We start from the raw sequence: 18,390 nt of genomic DNA, 5'->3' as shown, positions 1-18,390 counted from the left end.
TTGTTTCTTTATTCGGTACACCAGAATTAATAGTAACAGACTGTGGTAGAATGTTTCAGAGTTCAGTGTTTTCGAAATTTGTATCAGAGTTAGGTAACGATTCATATGTCATTATACCGGAGATGCATCATTCAAACAGGCAGGTAGAACGTTGTCGTTGATCGTTACTGAACGTGATCGTAAACATTGTAATTATCGTCGAGATGAAAGGGCAGACATGTTGATCCTTAGCTACTGCAACGATAGTAAGGAACCCTACAGCAATATCACATGACGCGACGGGCTCCATACCCGGCCTGTCGTGGGACGAGGGGCGGACAAGCCTTCTGTGCGATTGAGATCAACGCGGTTCGTTATGAGGTTTTGTTGACAAAAGACTTGAGCTAGCTGTCCACGGTCCATGATGAACGTTGGCTATGGATTGAGTTATTAGTGTTTAAGAAATAGGGCAGTATGTGTCATCGTTGGCCTGTGTTCATCTATTGCAGATGATTCAGGTGGCGTCAGATAGAGGAATGAATTAGTAATGAGGGAACATCTTCGTTCGTGACTTAAAAGATCTATGCGGGAGTGACAACCGAGGTCGACGGTGGGTTGGAGGCACATAAATGTCATAGTGTCCGTTTATGTGCTAACTTGTTGAGCCAGGTGCTGTCGTGAGTAGTGACGCCGTCAGCTAGTGTCCTTTTCCATGCATCACGTTCCTTAGCTTGGCTCTTCCAGGTCAAGTAATCAATGCCAAATGATGCCATGTCGCGCTTGGCGCTGTCCCTAAAACGTAATATGGTTAATATGAGACGGCCGACAGGTCTTTTAGCGTCAGCTATTTCACCGAGCGATAAGTTTTCGCCGTTTAAATAGATGGTAGGTTTTGTGGTAACGCCTTGTGCCATCACGACAGTCTTTTTTTGCGTTGATAGACATAGAGAAAATTTGGCATGCATTTGAAAATTTGTCCACAATGTTCTGTGGTTCTTCTGGTGTGGAAGAGACAAACGCTGCATCATCAGCAAGAGAGTGTCAACAACTGTATGTGTAAAGTAGCAGTTTTAACTGTCTCTGTGGCGCAGTGGCTATGGTCGCCACGCCGCTATCATTGTGACGAGAGATTGTGAGTTCAATCCCCACGCAGAACAATTATTTGTGCTTTGCACGATTAGTGGTTTTGAGTCCAGTTATACTTTGTGACCGTTGTTTGAATGATTGCAAAAATCCCCGTGACACAAGAGTAATTCTTAATGCGGGAGTTGTCTTTTAAAAAAGAACTCAGTAGGATAACTAGTCCATCGCGTTCATATCCATCACGGACGGACGCGGACCAGCTCGCACACGACATTCCATGGGAAGGGTCTTGTCCGTGGTAGCGCAGATCGTCTGTGGCTGTGCGCCGGTATCCATCGCGAGGCAGTAACTTCAAAGGTGTGGTGCGACGGGATCCGAGTGTGTCTCATATTATGATAAGATTTTCCGAATCCTTCTCCATGATCCCACTGGAAGGATCACAGAACAGAGAATGTTATCTACTGTGATCAAACAAGGTTTCGTTTTACTTTTGTTGGAACGCATAATAATTTAGTAATTGTTAATTGTTATTACAGCCGCAGTTGCTGCGACGATATGTACTTTCATTTTGGAATGAAGATGTACACAGACCAACGCGTACCGTTGAAAGAGCCCTGTCTGTGTGCGTTGCCGTCCGTGGTCGTCGGCTGTGGGTGATCCAGAGAACCACGTACCGTGGCAATCCAGCGTAAGAAAGATGGGTGTCCGTGTGGCGGCTGTCCTTGCGGCACCGTGTGGGCCGTGCGCCCCCTGCGGTCCTTGCAGGCCTTCTGGACCGTGCTGCCTGTGTGGCTCAGGCGGTCAGTGCAAACCGAGGTGGAGTGGCTAATTGCGGTTATGCGGCTTTGTCTTTGTTCGGAAGTTGTGTGAGTGTCGTCACTGTACACGATGATAGCCTGATTGAGCGGCTGATCGACGCTATACTTTTTGGTCAACACCACAGATGATAAAAGTCATGTTTTATCTGGTAAAGAGTCAATGCCATTTTCCTGCTTGTGTATTATTTTCTGGTAACGGAGGTAATGTAAGGTATGGTAAGGTATGAGGTATTCTGGTAATGATGGTAAATAATTATGGCTACAGCTTAGTTTGATACCTACTGTGCTACGAGTAGGATTTCATCATCTATAGAATGACTGCGCCAAGGTTTGTTTGATCTACAGATCGTTTGCCGACCGGTGAGCGCAACTGGCTCGCCTCGTGATGACTGGAGTGACAACGTGTTTGTCTCGCAATGGTGGTTGCGAGTGGATGGCCGATGCGGCGTTCTAGATGACCTGATGAGAAGTGCTTTCCTCGCATTGGTGGTTGCGAGTGGCTGGCCGAAGCGGTTTCCCGGATGACACGGCATGTTGGCGTTTGGCTGCTGTCTACGTCTGCTGTTGTTGTGTGAAGCGAACGTGCCTCTGTCTATATCTTCCCTCGGTATGATGACCTGAGGTGGTAACCAGTGGTTGGTGTTGGTGAGAAATATGCGAGTGGCCTCTATTTCTCACACCGGAGATAGCGAACGCAGTGCTTCCTCTCTGTGGTTTGTTTTGACTTAGACTTTATTGTGTGTGACTTTATTGACTTTATTATGTATGACTTTATGACTTTGTATATGACTTTGTGTTTGGCTTTGTGTTTGGCTTTGTGTGGCTTTGTGTGGCTTTGTGTTTGGCTCTGTGTTTGACTTTGTGTACGGCTTTGTGTACGGCTTTGTGTACGACTTTGTGTGCGACTTTGTGTACGACTTTGTGTACGACTTTATTGTGTATAACTATGTGTCTAAAACAAAATAGATTTTGTCTTCATTGTTTTACAACTGGTGTTATGTTCTCAGATGATGTCAAGGTGACCTGAAATCAATGTCTGGGCTAGCTGCCACGTACGAGAGATTGACTAGGCCTATGCCTAGCACCTCCGTAGCTGCGGAGCCCCTGCGGAGCCCCTGCGGAGCCCCTGCGGAGCCCCTGCGGAGCCCCTGCGGAGCCCCTGCGGAATCTAAGAGGAGTCCGAGAACGTCCTCCTGTCAGGAGAAGGCCGTGTTAGAGGAAGATAAAGAAATGCCATATGTATTAGAGGAAGTAAAAGAAATGTGACGTTGGTCACGTGACCGAGTCCATAAAAGGGCTGCGAGCTCATTCTGAGCTCTCTTTTCCATAGGATTCACTAGCTAAGGGGTACCTCTGCCCGTTTGAATGGTCACGCTGTATTTTTCTCATTATTTATTTGTCTGTAATTGATTTTTGAAGTGATTCAGTTTGTATGTGTAAAGAGCTTGTTAATTTGCTAAAGATTGTGACTTATAGTAAAACTGTTCTATGTGTTTAGTATTTTCTTTTATTTGCTTCCACTTCTGGTTATCCTAAAAATATATATATATATATATATATATATATATATATATACAGGGTGTCCCAAAACTCAACGATAATTTGAGACCGGATGAAAGGCCAAGTCATACCGGTTCTAGGAAAAATAAAAAAAAAATTCCATATCACTTAGTTCAGGAATAATAGACATTTTTCAAAAAAGTTGAAATTCCACACCCTTGGTCGCATTTTCAGGTCCTGTGATCACCAATGTCACAATTTCGCTGTGTTTTTTTTTATTTCGTGATCTTCAATAAATATGCTATTCATCGTACAACAAATTAATGCACAAAACATTGTTAATTTAATAAAAAAATTCAAGTTTCAGTGAGTCATGGTTCTCAAAAATATCGTTAGTTAACTTTGACGCTTCATACTGAAAAAAAAATGTACTACACTACCCTTGGCAAGTTATTACAAAAGTTGGCGCATTTAATCAAGATTTCAAAATGGTGCAACACTTGCCACTTTTCCTTCCATTAAAAATGTTATTTTTATTTGAACGAAGAGTATCCTCGCAGATGGATCGGACGCAGTAGTTCAATTTTATGACCTCCTCGTTCTTCCGATCAAAATCCTGTAGATATTTTTGACTGGGAATGCATAAAAGAAAAAGTATATTCGAAATCAATACAAATTCTATCAGAACTTCCCCACAAAATTGACACAGCGTCAGAAGAAATAAATGCAAGGAATTTTGCTTGACTGGTGAAAGGGTCTTTTGTAAGGCGTTGCAGAGCCTGTATTTGTGCCAGAGGAAAGCAATTATTTTAAGTAAAGAAGTAATTGAGTCAGTCCATAACCAATATTTAATGTAATAAACATAATAGGTAATAATCATAAAAAAAAAACAATGAACGAACCATCGTTCTTATTTAATTATTTTCCTTAAAATAAAGTATTATTTTCCTCTGGCTCGAATACAGGCTCTGCAACGCCTTACAAAAGACCTTTGCACCAGTCAAGCAAAATTCCTTGCATTTATTTCTTCTGACGCTGTGTCAATTTTGTGGGGAAGTTCTGATAGAATTTGTATTGATTTCGAATATACTTTTTCTTTTATGCATTCCCAGTCAAAAATATCTACAGGATTTTGATCGGAAGAACGAGGAGGTCATAAAATTGAACTACTGCGTCCGATCCATCTGCGAGGATACTCTTCGTTCAAATAAAAATAACATTTTTAATGGAAGGAAAAGTGGCAAGTGTTGCACCATTTTGAAATCTTGATTAAATGCGCCAACTTTTGAAATAACTTGCCAAGGGTAGTGTAGTACATTTTTTTTTCAATATGAAGCGTCAAAGTTAACTAACTATATTTTTGTGAACCATGACTCACTAAAACTTAACGTTTTTTATTAAATTAACAATGTTTTGTGCATTAATTTGTTTTACGATTAATAGCATATTTAATGAAGATCACGAAATTCAAAAAAACACAGCGAAATTGTGACATTGGTGATCACAGGACTTGAAAATGCGACCAAGGGTGTGAAATTTCAACTTTTTTGAAAAGTGTCTATTATTGCTGAACTAAGTGATATGGATTTTTTTTTTTTCCTAGAACCGGTATGTCTTGGCCTTTCATCCTGTCACGGATTATCGTTGAGTTTTGGGACACCCTGTATATATAGATATACTAAATCTGTATAGATATAGTTAAAATTCATAAACAGAGAAATCCCCAACCATAATAGTTAATAATCAATTATTGGAATAAGACTTGCACTTATTCAATTCGATTACATTTATCAAACAACAAAACCGACTCAACTTACTTGTACAGCTTGTACCGATTGAGTTCAACTACACATATTCGGTTTTGCAACCCAGCTAAGCCGATTAAGATCACCCGTTTAACGTTAACGGTACGTAAAAGTACCAGACAATTTATCAACTGCTGCAAATTTTCCAACTAACGCTATGGAAGCAAGGTTTACTCTCCAGCTTTCCAGTAAAAATGACCCTTTCCAATCAATAGGATGGCCACAGTGTCTAAGTTAACCTTACCTCAATACTGACCAATTTATTATTAACCCTAATTTACAGGCATTACTCCGTCCGGGGCGCTTCGACCGTCACATCCTAATCGACCTGCCGACGCTGCAGGAACGAGAGGAGATCTTCGAGCGACACCTCAAGAACATCGTGCTCGAAGATCTACCCGACTACTATGTTAGAAGGTAACATACATAATATAACACATTATAAAGAAGTAAATAGGGTAGTAGTTACTGAATAAAATCTTGAGTTCAGTTACGAAAACTGTTTTCATAATTGAATAGAACACAGTGCTGCGAGATAGCAGAGGATGAATCCCATTTGAATTCTTTGTTTTAGTATTCTATTATAATAGCAAGTCTGAAATAAGCTGCAAGCAAGTTGTATAAATTTGAATTTCAATATAAGCACGAAAGTAGTCGGTTCTACGTTAAATACGGTCTACTACACGATAAGCCCAGGAAATATGGTACAAATAAGAGTATACTAGCATAAAATATAAAAACCATGAAATATGAAATCCTGTACCGTTATGGACTTATAGAGATAGATTTAGATTTCTTATCAAAATGCTTATATACCACTGGTTAAAATATTGAATATGTTATGCAGAGTTTGTAGAAGAAAACTTGTGTGTTATGTAGGTCTTCAAAATCAGAGATTATTGTATGCTTATTGCTCACTGTATCTTGAATCTCCCACTTACCATGTGGACTATGGGAAGATTCATTGCAGTTCAGCCAATGTCCAGTTAGTCTGTTATTTCTTTATCAAATATCAGCGTCTGACCTAAGTAAATATAGGATTTAATTATGATATGCTATAATTAAGATGAGAAAACAGAATTGAATAAGTCATCTGTTATGATGAAATTCAATTAAATAATTAACATGACTTTCTCTTTTCTAATTAGTCTGCAAAAGCGGTATGTATTACTAATACTATGTGTCTATATACAGGGTCTTCTCATAATAGCTGGTAATATTTTGGGAGGTGATACTGCCCATGAATCTGACCACGAATCCGAAAAAAAAAAATTTTTTTGGACAACTAATTTTTTTGCTTTTCTGACGCCGCGAGGGGCGGGGACCGCGCGCGGGACGTTCTGTCTTAGTAACAATAATAAATACAAACTGATACTGATTTCCCATAATACTTTCAGTCTTGGATTGGCTAGCAACTACGTGATTAACGTAACTATGCCATTTAAGTTATTGTTAAATAACTAACCTACAGAACGTAGCGTATCGCGAGAGTTTGAATACAGTTGCATCGAACATAGGATTACCATCCCACATTACATACACATAAATTGACGAAATCATAACTACGAATCTCAATTACCTACTGTTAACGGCTGATTACCGAACGACAATACACAAATGATTGATGAATGATGAAATCAAACAAATCAAAAAAGTTACATTACTTACCTAAATAGCGTACGGCGTATCGCCAGAGATTCGTTATAGATGCGTCAAACAAACAACCATGCGACACTACGCACAAACTTACAGAATAAAAAAAAAGTACGAAAATTGTCTAGGTACTGATAACAGCTGACTCAATTTACTGACTGACACTCACATATCGGGATTAAGCACTTGGTTTTACGACACCACCAACACGCACAATAAATTTCTACCAACTGGTTAATTTAAATAATACTACCTATTTTTTTAAATAAAAACATGGCATATTAAATCATGCCGACAAAGGGCGAAATTCAACAGCATAAACACCGACAAAGAGAGCCGATCGTTTGGCGGCGTCGCGCGGTGCGCTTTGTAGTTGTCTTGTCGTGCCGCGCTAGTGATGTTTGTTTCTATTGCTTACACTCAAATGTGGAAATATCGGTAAAAATGCATTACTTTATTATCAAAACAGTAGAAACCAACTGAATGTATTATTTGTACCTACCTAAGATTATCTTTAACATTTACACACTGCACGCAGGCCAAGAGGACACAGATTTATTGTTGTAATAATACTAGGAAGGTATGAATCATAATGGAAAAAAAAAACTTAAAAAATATTCGAGGATATCGATACTGAACCAACGTTTGCTATTTGTTATCTTTATTAAAATAGAAATAATATCTTCTCATTCAATGTTAGTCTCCAGATAGTTTGATTTGAAGTTATTAAGGAAAAATAAATATCAATATTAAATGTAATTAAGTTTTTGGGTCCATCCCTAACCGCCTATTTATTTTATTTTGCTTCATACGTAGCAGGGTTGGATTTTGTACTATAATTATAGTATTTATACTATAATTTCGCCCTTTGTACTATATACTATCCACATCTAAGGATAGTACGGTAAAATACTATAATTTTAAATTAGTGAATTTTCCCGAATTTTAGTTTTATTTGATATAAATATTTCGATCGTGAGTGTATCCGACCGAATTCTGATCACAATTAGGTATAAAATTAAAGTAAAACAACATAATATTCTTATAAAATAACCAAAAATCATTGCAATAGCATTTACCGTTCATAAAAAAAATCCAACACTACTCATTCACACAGTGAAATTAGTTTTGTTTTTTCACATTTTTTGTATCGGATTTTAAAAAGGCTTGCTTTTGTGTTTAATGCTGAAACACAATTGTTGCTTTTAATGACTACATAATAAGGTAAATTCAAAATAATGAAAGTGTACTATAATTTTTTCGTAAATACTATCCTTTTCATTTTTCTGTACTATCTTTTTCAACGTACCTAAATCCAACCCTGTACGTATGTCACAACTTAGTAGGGTAAAGCACCCAGTAGTCAGCCCCCAACCAGTAGTCAGCCTTTACAGGCTTTATATCCATATAATTAGTGTAGAAAATAGTAAAGACCAATAAAATAATCATTAATCGAATCTGTATAATCTTATTGACTAATATGCACAATTACGATTCGATAGCATGGCAGGTTGACGTGTTACACTCATTCTTATGAACTGCCGTCAAAGACATGGCCAAAAACGTCGCCATTGCTATTTTTTTGTTAAGGATTCGTGTTTTAGTTTTTGGCATGTTTTTACATGAATTTGATGCAATATGGAACGAATTGATATTTTATGCTAGTATTTAATAGTTTATCTTCGATAAAATCATGCATTGCAGGCGTTTTATTTGTCTTTTGTATTATAAATTAACGTGGCCGACTATTGGGTTTGCAAAATATGAGGTTGATCCAGTACTCGGCCATGAGTGGCTGACTACTGGTTTTTTTGCAATTCTCATATATGTGGTTGAAATTAACAGGGCGAATACTTCTCAACATAACTATTGCGTTGAGCTAAACTCTTCTAAGACAAAAATAGTATTTTACCAGTAGTCGGCCGCATATAAAGTCAGTGAATTTCATGAGGCCGACCATTGGACCTACATATCCCATAGTCGGCCGTCAGTTTTGCTAAATGAAATTGGGTCTTAAATCCTTTCATTAAGGTTCAAATTTGTGGACGGCTATGTTGGCACAAAACTTAGTTACTTGTTTTCGAATAGTATCATATCAAAAAGACCAAAAGATCTGTATAAAGAGGAATAATTGTCATGTGCTATGGTGGCGATCAAAAATGTTATGAAAATCATGGAAACGAGTCGAGTACTTGGCATTTCACACATTATTATGACACTACAAGTCCGAAATCGTTTAATAGTCTCACAAATGCCTCGTACCATTAAGCTAGACTAAGTGCACTCCCAAAAACAAATGACTGCCCTAAGAAACTGGTCACGATATGCTGGAATCAGCTTCCAGTTTCACCGGATGCAGCTGAATACCAGTGTTTTACATGGAGCAACTGCCTATATGACCTCCACAACCCAGTTACCTGGGCTATACCACGACTACCATAAGACTGGTTATCAGATTTTCAAGCTTCTGACTAATGGCAACGATTGCCAGAGATCCTTGAATGCCCGCCGGGACCTACAATTTACCATGCCTTCCGAAACACGAAGGAATTTTGGGAAATGAGAAAAGAAAGGAATGATACCAGTTACTTCTATCATCTACCTTCTATTTCCTAGCCTACCATTGACTTATGTTTCAACACATCAAGAAAGCTAAAATAGTTTTATAGAAGAAGAGAGCATCTTTTGTAGATTGGGGAGAGTTGAGAAACAGAAGGAATAAAGGAACAGAAAATAAACTTTTATCGCTGTGAACCGTGTGAAGAAAGATTGACTAGAAAACATTTAGAAATCAATTACCTAAGTGCTAATAACTATAAATTAAAATCTTGAAAACCCCCGATTTCACAATATATTTTTTGATTTCATACTTTTTAAAAGGTTGGTGGTTAGGTTAAGCCATTCTGACTTTCCCACCACCAGCTTTCTCAGCATGCGAAGCCATTTGAGACCCCGTCCGAGTAAATTTGCAGACATTCGGTTAATCTCCCCACTTTAACCCACTACAACTTTTAAACGGCTCCACCAATTTTCATCAAACATGTCTAAAAACACTCGCACATATGTCACCTTTAATTTAAAAAAAACTAAATTGAAATCACTGCATCCTTTCGGGAGTTATGATGCCATAGATAGACAGACACGCAGACAGACACGTCGAACCTTATAACACCCCTCTTTTTGCGTCGGGGGTTAAAAATTAATGGATGTATAAATTGTACTGCATGGTATTAATGCAAATGTGCTTTATTTCCTGGAGATTTCAATAAAAATATATTTAAAATAGAATATTTGTATTGAGTAAGTAAGAGGCTGACTACTGGGTAAGATATGGCTGACTACTGGCGAAATGGGGCTGACTACTGGTAAAAAGTGCCATATTTTGTTTAATGTGGATTTTTTCCATAATAATCTTATGAATATGATATTTTGTTATTTTTTTCTTAAAGTTTAATAAATTACCTTTCATACAATGACTAATGATTTTACATCTAGTTGTAAATGTTAAAAATATGGCTAAATCAAATTGACATTTTCACTAAAAGGCTGACTACTGGGTGGTTTACCCTACCTATTAAGGATCGCTTTCGTTCGGACGTCCGCGCGTCCGGTGGAACTTTGTCAATGCGTGAGCTTGTTATTACTGTTATTTCCAAAACCTTTCTGAACTGTGATTTGTTATTGTCGCTCGTGATCATGAGCGTGCGCGGTGTGATACGGTAATTGGTGAATGAACCATGTTTTTGTTTATTTTTGTTAATAATTCGTGTGTTCGTGAAAGTGAATCAGAACGAGGAAGCAAAAAGTGTCGTAAAACGTTAGAAAGATAAAATTAGGTATGTAGTGTCTGATGCCCGTGCGTAATTAATTGTTATCAGTGCGTAAATAAGATTCGCAGTTATGCTTTCTGTAATTTAGATTTAAGTGTTACACGTTGTGTAGGTAAGTAATTTAACAATTACTTTAATTAGACAGTTACGTTAATCACGTAGTTGCTAGCCAATCCAAGACTGAAAGTATTATGGGAAATCAGTATCAGTTTGTATTTATTATTGTTACTAAGACAGAACGTCCCGCGCGCGGTCCCCGCCCCTCGCGGCGTCAGCTGACAGCGCTCGGTCGCGGTCGCACACATCGAAGCGGCGGCCGTGTAACGACGAGCGCTTCTATGTGTTCGTGTATGAGCGCTCACTCACACTACAGAAAAGCAAAAAAATAAGTTGTCCAAAAAAATTTTTTTTTTCGGATTCGTGATCAGATTCATGGGCAGTATCACCTCCCAAAATATTACCAGCTATTATGAGAAGACCCTATATATGTTATTCTTCAATTGGCCATGATATTATTTTACAAAAATATATTTAGATGGTATGAAATATATATTATTATAGTAGGATAGTTATACAGGGTGTCCCAAAACTCAACGATAATCCGGGACAGGATGAAAGGCCAAGTCATACCGGTTCTAGGAAAAATAAAAAAAAAATTCCATATCACTTAGTTCAGCAATAATAGACATTTTCCAAAAAAGTTGAAATTCCACACCCTTGGTCGCATTTTCAAGTCCTGTGATCACCAATGTCACAATTTCGCTGCGTTTTTTTTTACTTTCGTGATCTGTATTAAATATACTATTAATCATAAAACAAATTTATGCACAAAACATTGTTAATTTACTTAAAAAAAGTTAAGTTTTAGTGAGTCATGGTTCACAAAAATATCGTTAGTTAACTTTGACGCTTCATATTGGAAAAAAAATGTACTACACTACCCTTGGCAAGTTATTTCAAAAGTTGGCGCATTTAATAAAAATTACAAAATGATGCAACACTTGCCACTTTTCTTGCCATTAAAAATGTTATTTTTATTTGAACGAAGCATGTCCTCACAGATGGATCGGACGCAGTGGTTGAATTTTATGCCCTCCTCGTTCCCCCGATCTAAATCCAGAGATATTTTTGACTGGGAATGCATAAAAGAGAAAGTCTATTCGAAATCAATAGAAAATCTATCAGAACTTCGCCAGAATTTTGACACAGCGTCAGAAGAAATAATAGCAAGGAATTTTGCACAACTGGTGAAAAGGTCTTTTGTAAGGCGTTGCAGAGCCTGTATTCGTGCCAGAGGAAAACAATTCGGAATTACTTCAGTTTATGGAGAAAAATTAAATAAGAACCATGCGTCGTTCAATTTTTTTTTTTCATTATTATTACCAATTATGTTTATGACATTAAATATTTGTTATGGACTAACTCAATTACCTCTTTACTAAAAAAAATGCTTTACTCTGGCACGAATACAGGCTCTGCAACACCTTACAAAAGACCTTTTCACCAGTCGTGCAAAATTTCTTGTATTTATTTCTTCTGACGCTGTGTCAATTTTCTGGCGATTTTCTGATAGGTTTTGTATTGATTTCGAATAGATTTTTTCTTTTATGCATTCCCAGTCAAAAGTATCTACTTGATTTAGATCGGGGGAACAAGGAGGCCATAAAATTGAACCACTGCGTCCGATCCATCTGTGAGGACATGCTTCGTTCAAATAAAAATAACATTTTTAATGGCAAGAAAAGTGGCAAGTGTTGCACCATTTTGTAATCTTGATTAAATGCGCCAACTTTTGAAATAACTTGCCAAGGGTAGTGTAGTACATTTTTTTTCCAATATGAATCGTCAAAGTTAACTAACGATATTTTTGTGAACCATGACTCACTAAAACTTAACGCTTTTTAGTAAATTAACAATGTTTTGTGCATAAATTTGTTTTACGATTAATAGAATATTTAATGAAGATCACGAAATTAAAAAAAACACAGCGAAATTGTGACATTGGTGGTCACAGGACTTGAAAATGCGACCATGGGTGTGGAATTTCAACTTTTTTGAAAAATGTCTATTATTGCTGAACTAAGTGACATGGAATTTTTTTTTTATTTTTCCTATAACCGGTATGACTTGGCCTTTCATCCTGTCTTGGATTATCGTTGAGTTTTGGGACACCCTGTATAATATATGCGGATGTTATATAATATATTGTATATTATTACGAATACTCTTTTACGCAAACCTTAGCTATAGACCTAGTGTCAAAGTTTTACAACTTTTGTTGCAGGTCGTGTGTGTTGCTGTCCAGCAGCTGTCAAGTTCCCCGATGCGAGATGTCGCTCAGGTGAGTTTGCGTAGGTGTGTGTCTCTGTTAGAGTTGCCACGAATAGTGAATTGGCCGAATACCGAATACCGAATATTCGGCAATACGGTCGGCCGAAGCGCCGAATATTCGGCCGACGAATATTCGGCACGAAATTCATGCTTGTCGGAGGCGCGTTAGCTGGATTAAGACAAGTCGCAACCTGCTTTCCTCGTTGCGTAGGCGCGGCAGGCGACGAGGGGTGGAGCGGGGGGTACACGTCGTAGGCGAGTATTGTTTCAATTGCGAGTAAATCACGTCACGGAACGCTTTGTCAGTGTAAAAATAATACATAAAATAAAACTTAATTACTATTTTGTTAAGAGGCTAGCTAAGCTAGCAATAGAGGAGCTAAGCTAGGAGCTAAGAAGGCCGACCCTTACAAGTGGTGGTTCGCAAACGAAAAACAATACCCAAACCTTTCGAAATTTGCTAAAGTGTATCTTTCTTCTCCTGCAAGTGGCGTGTATACTGTATAGCAGTGGCGAAGGCTCCATACAACTCGATTCCTACCGGCTTCCCTTTCTGGACAGACTTAATATTAGTGTTAAATTAATTGTTTACTTTTGCCTAATAATACACAATTAATTAATAATCAACAATATTTAAACCGAAATCTTTAACTAGAATCAATAATCTAATCGAAACAGTACGAAAACGCCTACCCTTCAAAAATTACGCTCCGCTAAAAACGCAACGTGAAGTAATAATAATGAAATAAGCCGGAGGCGCCGATCGAGAATCGCGTACAATAAAAACTATGGCGGCGATGTCGCTTACGACCTTTTGGATCGTGCTTTACACCGCGCTGCATAGTGGCGAGCAAGCCGGAGATAGAGCGGGTTGCCTGATTGCCTCGCGCTACAGCGCTCGCGCCGCCGCGCCGCGGCGGACACATGATCTTACGCATGTTTCTGTCGCGGTGCGAGCCGCGTGCAAGAGCGAGATGGCGAAATATAAGCTAAGCATCCTGCATAAGTATGAGTCGATCATTGTTCACCAGTTTGACATTAGGTTATGTTTGTTTACTGTTTTTTCGCGCGCTCTATAACAAATTAGAATATTTGTGTTTATTACAACATTATTCCTTATTAAATGTGTTTGTGCATAACTGTGAACGTATCAGTGTATTAAAGAGTAATTGTTTTGCATGTTTCTATTAGAGTACATTTTCATTTTGTCAGATTTATAGGTTAAACTCATTTCTATTAAAGTGTTCTGCGTTTATCCATAATGTGTTTGATATTTTATTGTTGATGAATACATTTTAAACTGCTTGTATAATATGTTATTAAACAACCAGTGCGAGACAATCATCAATCGTTCGATATACGTTATCTTAAATATGTGCTGTTGTGTTACCTACGTGTTACTTACTACACTGAAGACAGAGTAACTTAATGCAAAACAAGCATGATTAGGTAGCATGGTAAGTACCTATGTATTATTAGACTGTAGAGAGAGAAATAAGAGACTGAAGTCGAATGTAGATAATACTCTCATATTGTTATTATGCAGAATTTTACGTCGATATTCTTACGATGTACATAATATGTAGGTACTATACCTAGACAATGACTAATAGCTCCGGCTTACCTTTTGTAAAAACTGACCCTTCGCCACTGCTGTATAGTGAAAGGTTATTCTCTGAGGCTGGTATCATTTACGATGAAAAGCGTAATCGTTTGCTACCAAGAAATGCTGAAAAGCTTGTTTTTATTCATCAAAACTTACCATTGGTTAAATTTAATTACTAAAGTGTTGTAATTTTGGAAATAAATACATAATTTTAAGTAATATGCTTGTCTTTTTTACATGGTTTGGTATTCGGTATTCGGCCGAATAGTACCTATTATTCGGCCGAATACCGAATAGCAAAAAAAGTGGCCGAATAGGCCGAATAACGAATAGTTGCCGAATATTCGTGACATCTCTAGTCTCTGTGTGTATGCGTGTGTGTGTGTGTGAGTGTGTGTGTGTGTGTGTGTGAGTGTGTGTGTGTGTGTGTGTGTGTGAGTGTGAGGTAGGTGTGTGTGTATTTGGAATCCGCAACCGTTCTCCTATGACCAGTTCGCCATTGGACTGTTCGTCGACAGGATGATTCATTTATTTCCTTTTCCCCAACAGAGTCTTTCACCTATGGACATTGCGTCGACAGAAACTTTCACCTATGTCAATTTCGACGACAGGTCTTTCCAGCTACAGAATATTCCACCGACACGACGATAAACCTATTACTCTGGTAACTACAGACCTTTTCATCTAAGGAGAATAGGCTGTCAATTTTAACACAAGCGATAAAACAAAAATATACATATCTAACAGCTACAGCTTACTGTATCTTTACTAAGAGAACAGGGTTGGTTACTTGCCTTAGAGAAGTCAAACTTTGCTTACAACATAAAGAACTTAATTCTCAAAATGAGTTAGTCTTCCCTATAAAAAAGCATTAACTACTCATTTATGTAGTTTTGATTATTTACATCCTATGATGTCGATGTCTAGATAGTGAGGGAATAGGGGTAGCTATCCGTCACGTCAAAAACCGGGTCAAAAATTTTGGACAAGATCCAGGTGTAAAGTCCCGGATTGTCCTGGGTGCCGGGATAAAGTCCCAGACAGGAAGAGGCGGTCGTCCGGACGTTGCTTAGGTGGCTGGAGCAAGTCCCGTTCAAATCGGGTCACTAGGGCCCGAGATATGGGCCTTTGAAAAATTCAAGATGGCGGTCAAAATGGCCGCCACCAGGTTATAGTCCCAGTCAATCCGCCCGCTCCTGCCGAGTACTCCAGCGAAAATCCCGAGTCGCTACGACCACTGGGGCCGGAGTTATCGTCGATTTAAAATTTTCAATATGGCAGCCAATATGGCTGCTTGTCAGCTGTCAGTTGGCTGTCAGAGCTGTCAAATTTTGACAGCTATTTTCAATTTGCTGTAACTCCGTCCCCCGTGGTCGCAGCGACACGGCGTTTCTTCCTGTAGTATCGGCGTTTTGTGCCGCGTCTAGTAAATTTAATTTGGGGGATGCAACCCCAACCCTTATATTAAAAGTATAAATTTTGGCCGGTTTTTTCCTAATAACTTAAAAACTACTTAACCTAAAAACTTAATTTAACTTATATTTAACTAGTCTAAGTAGCGCCTACACGGCGACGGTGGGGCGGGGTTATAGCGACCACCCCTACTGCCCCCACGTGTCAACCCCTAAAATTAAAAAAAAATTTTAACTCGAAAACTACTGAACCGAAAAATCTGAAATTTTCAGGGGTTGTAGAGTCGGCAAATGCCTATCTAATGCTAATTTAAAAAGTGGGGGTCACAGATCTTAATTTTGAAAAAAGTAATCGCTATAACATCCATACTATAATATTATAAATGCGAAAGTAACTCTGTCTGTCTGTCTGTCTGTCTGCTACTCAATCACGCCTAAACTACTGAACCAATTTGCATGAAATTTGGTATGGAGATATTTTGATACCCGAGAAAGGACATAGGCTACTTTTTACCCCGGGAAAATGACGCATTTCCCGGGAAAATTCAAGTGGCGAACTTAGTCGCGAATAGTCAATATTATAATGACATTGAAATAACAAAATTCCGTTGTCATGGCAACTGTTTTAATGGCGGGTATGCCTTAGCGCGACTATGTTATATTAAGAGATAAATAATTTTGAGAATATTTTTCGTGAAAAAAAATACATATTTTATATCATCACGCTACGACCAATAGGAGCAGAGTAACAGTAAAAAGTGTTTCAAAAACGATGAAAATTCTGACTCATTCTCTCTTATATGACGCAAGCGAAGTTGCGCGGGTCAGCTAGTAAACTATAAAACAAAAATAAACTATAAAACAAACAACTATAAAATTTTGTAATCGCTATAACTCCGCCCTGTCTCGTCTCGGAGAGGCGCAGGCTGCGGCACTGCCAGATCCAGCCGCACTCCTCGGGATGGGTGACCACGTGCCCACGTGGTACTTGTTTTTCTGGCTTTTTCTCAGCCGTTTTCAGCCGGAAAATTCTGAAAGTTCCCACGCAGGTAGTCCTCGCCAAGGGCTTCAAGGGCACACTTTAAAAAGTGTGGGTCAAGGCGACTAATCGCGCGCCGCACGCACTTGAAGTTTTCAAATTTGCCACTTTTGCACTTTTTTGGTTATTACTTTTTAACCTTTGGTCCGCGGCACTTAATTTTTTCACAGGCGTGCGCCTCACTTTTCCGCAACTTTTGGTATATAACACAGGTATTTTCGTGCACTTTTTACCACTTTTTGGAATTTTTGAAGCGGGAGCTCGACACACGCGTGGCGTTTGGGACGGCGGTTGGGTCGCTACTAAGCCAAACTGTTTGCTGTGGAGTAAATTATACAAACTGAAATGGCTTTCTAGTTGCTCTAATATAGCCCTTTCAAATATTTTGCTAATAGCAGGCAAGATGGATATTGGCCTAAAGTTACTGGGCTCAGTTTTACATACGTTTTTAAACAGAGGAATTATCTTACTGTGCTTCATTAAATTAGGAAACACACCTACATCTACACATCGATTAAAAGTTGCAGCTAAATGAGGTGCTATTTCAGCGATAATACTCTCAAGTAACTTTACAGAAATACCCCACAAGTCCGCAGTATTTTTGGAATTAAGCGACTTGAATACTCTGATTACGTCAGAGGGGTTTATATACTTAAAATAAAATGAGACATTGCACTGACCCACATTGCTCCTAAGTAATGATCCTGCTTTAGCGGTAGAGGAATTTAAGGAACTAGTCGTAATGACTGGTATGTCAGAAAAATAATTATTAAATGTTTGAGCTACGCCTAGACTATCTGTAATAACCCGATTGTTAACATTTAACTCGAAGTCGTGATCGGGTAATTCATTTTAAACATAAGCTCTCTGTATGGTGTACATCAAACGTACACACCTCGTGTTTTCAACAATGGATGAACGTCGCAGAATTATTATTTTCTTGCTTATGAAGCAAAAGGATGCAGGATTCATCTTTTCTTTTGAATACGATGATAATGTTCTGATGGCAACTTTGACTGAACTACACTTTTACATCATCACTAATCATGTATTACATAATCATTACTAATCATCTATTCCAGTTGGCCGAGGAACTGCTAAAGAAAAAGACGTTAAACTTCAAAGACGTGCACGCGATCTTGGGCCCTCCCCCCTTCCCTAAGAAGAAGTTCATCGACCCGGTGGAGTTCGAGCAGAGCCTCAAGAACATGGAGAAGGCGGCCACGCCGGACGACAGCCCCGCGCTCGGCGCGCCCTCCGCCAAGCCCGCGCCCGACTCGCTCTGAATGTATATAATCATATGTACATGTTAACTCTTATTAAATCATGTTACA

General features: G+C 38.6%; 1 protein-coding gene and 1 pseudogene across 1 annotated transcript; both read left to right on the top strand.

Annotated features, from left to right (window-relative positions):
• LOC142986633 (mitochondrial inner membrane m-AAA protease component paraplegin-like) overlaps positions 1–3,377 on the top strand; it is a 14,315-nt pseudogene extending 10,938 nt beyond the window's left edge.
• LOC142986520 (uncharacterized) lies at positions 2,120–18,390 on the top strand. Its single transcript, XM_076135037.1, has 5 exons — positions 2,120–2,125; positions 5,469–5,602; positions 12,953–13,009; positions 15,155–15,269; positions 18,139–18,390. Exons 1-5 carry the CDS (start codon positions 2,120–2,122, stop codon positions 18,340–18,342), a joined length of 516 nt encoding a protein of 171 aa, XP_075991152.1. The 3' UTR covers positions 18,343–18,390.

The sequence above is a fragment of the Anticarsia gemmatalis genome, chromosome Z (assembly GCF_050436995.1).
Source record: "Anticarsia gemmatalis isolate Benzon Research Colony breed Stoneville strain chromosome Z, ilAntGemm2 primary, whole genome shotgun sequence".
Classification (NCBI taxonomy): Eukaryota; Metazoa; Arthropoda; class Insecta; order Lepidoptera; family Erebidae; genus Anticarsia; species Anticarsia gemmatalis.
Note: the sequence above shows the minus strand (reverse complement) of the source record. Positions and strands in the feature narration are given on the sequence as shown.

What these genes read in the sequence shown, in the direction of transcription:
- LOC142986520 (XM_076135037.1), top strand. An exon ending in CGATGCGAGATGTCGCTCAG is followed by an intron (nt 13,010 to 15,154) that starts GTGAGTTTGCGT and finishes TTTCCCCAACAG; the next exon opens with AGTCTTTCACCTATGGACAT. An exon ending in ACGATAAACCTATTACTCTG is followed by an intron (nt 15,270 to 18,138) that starts GTAACTACAGAC and finishes CATCTATTCCAG; the next exon opens with TTGGCCGAGGAACTGCTAAA.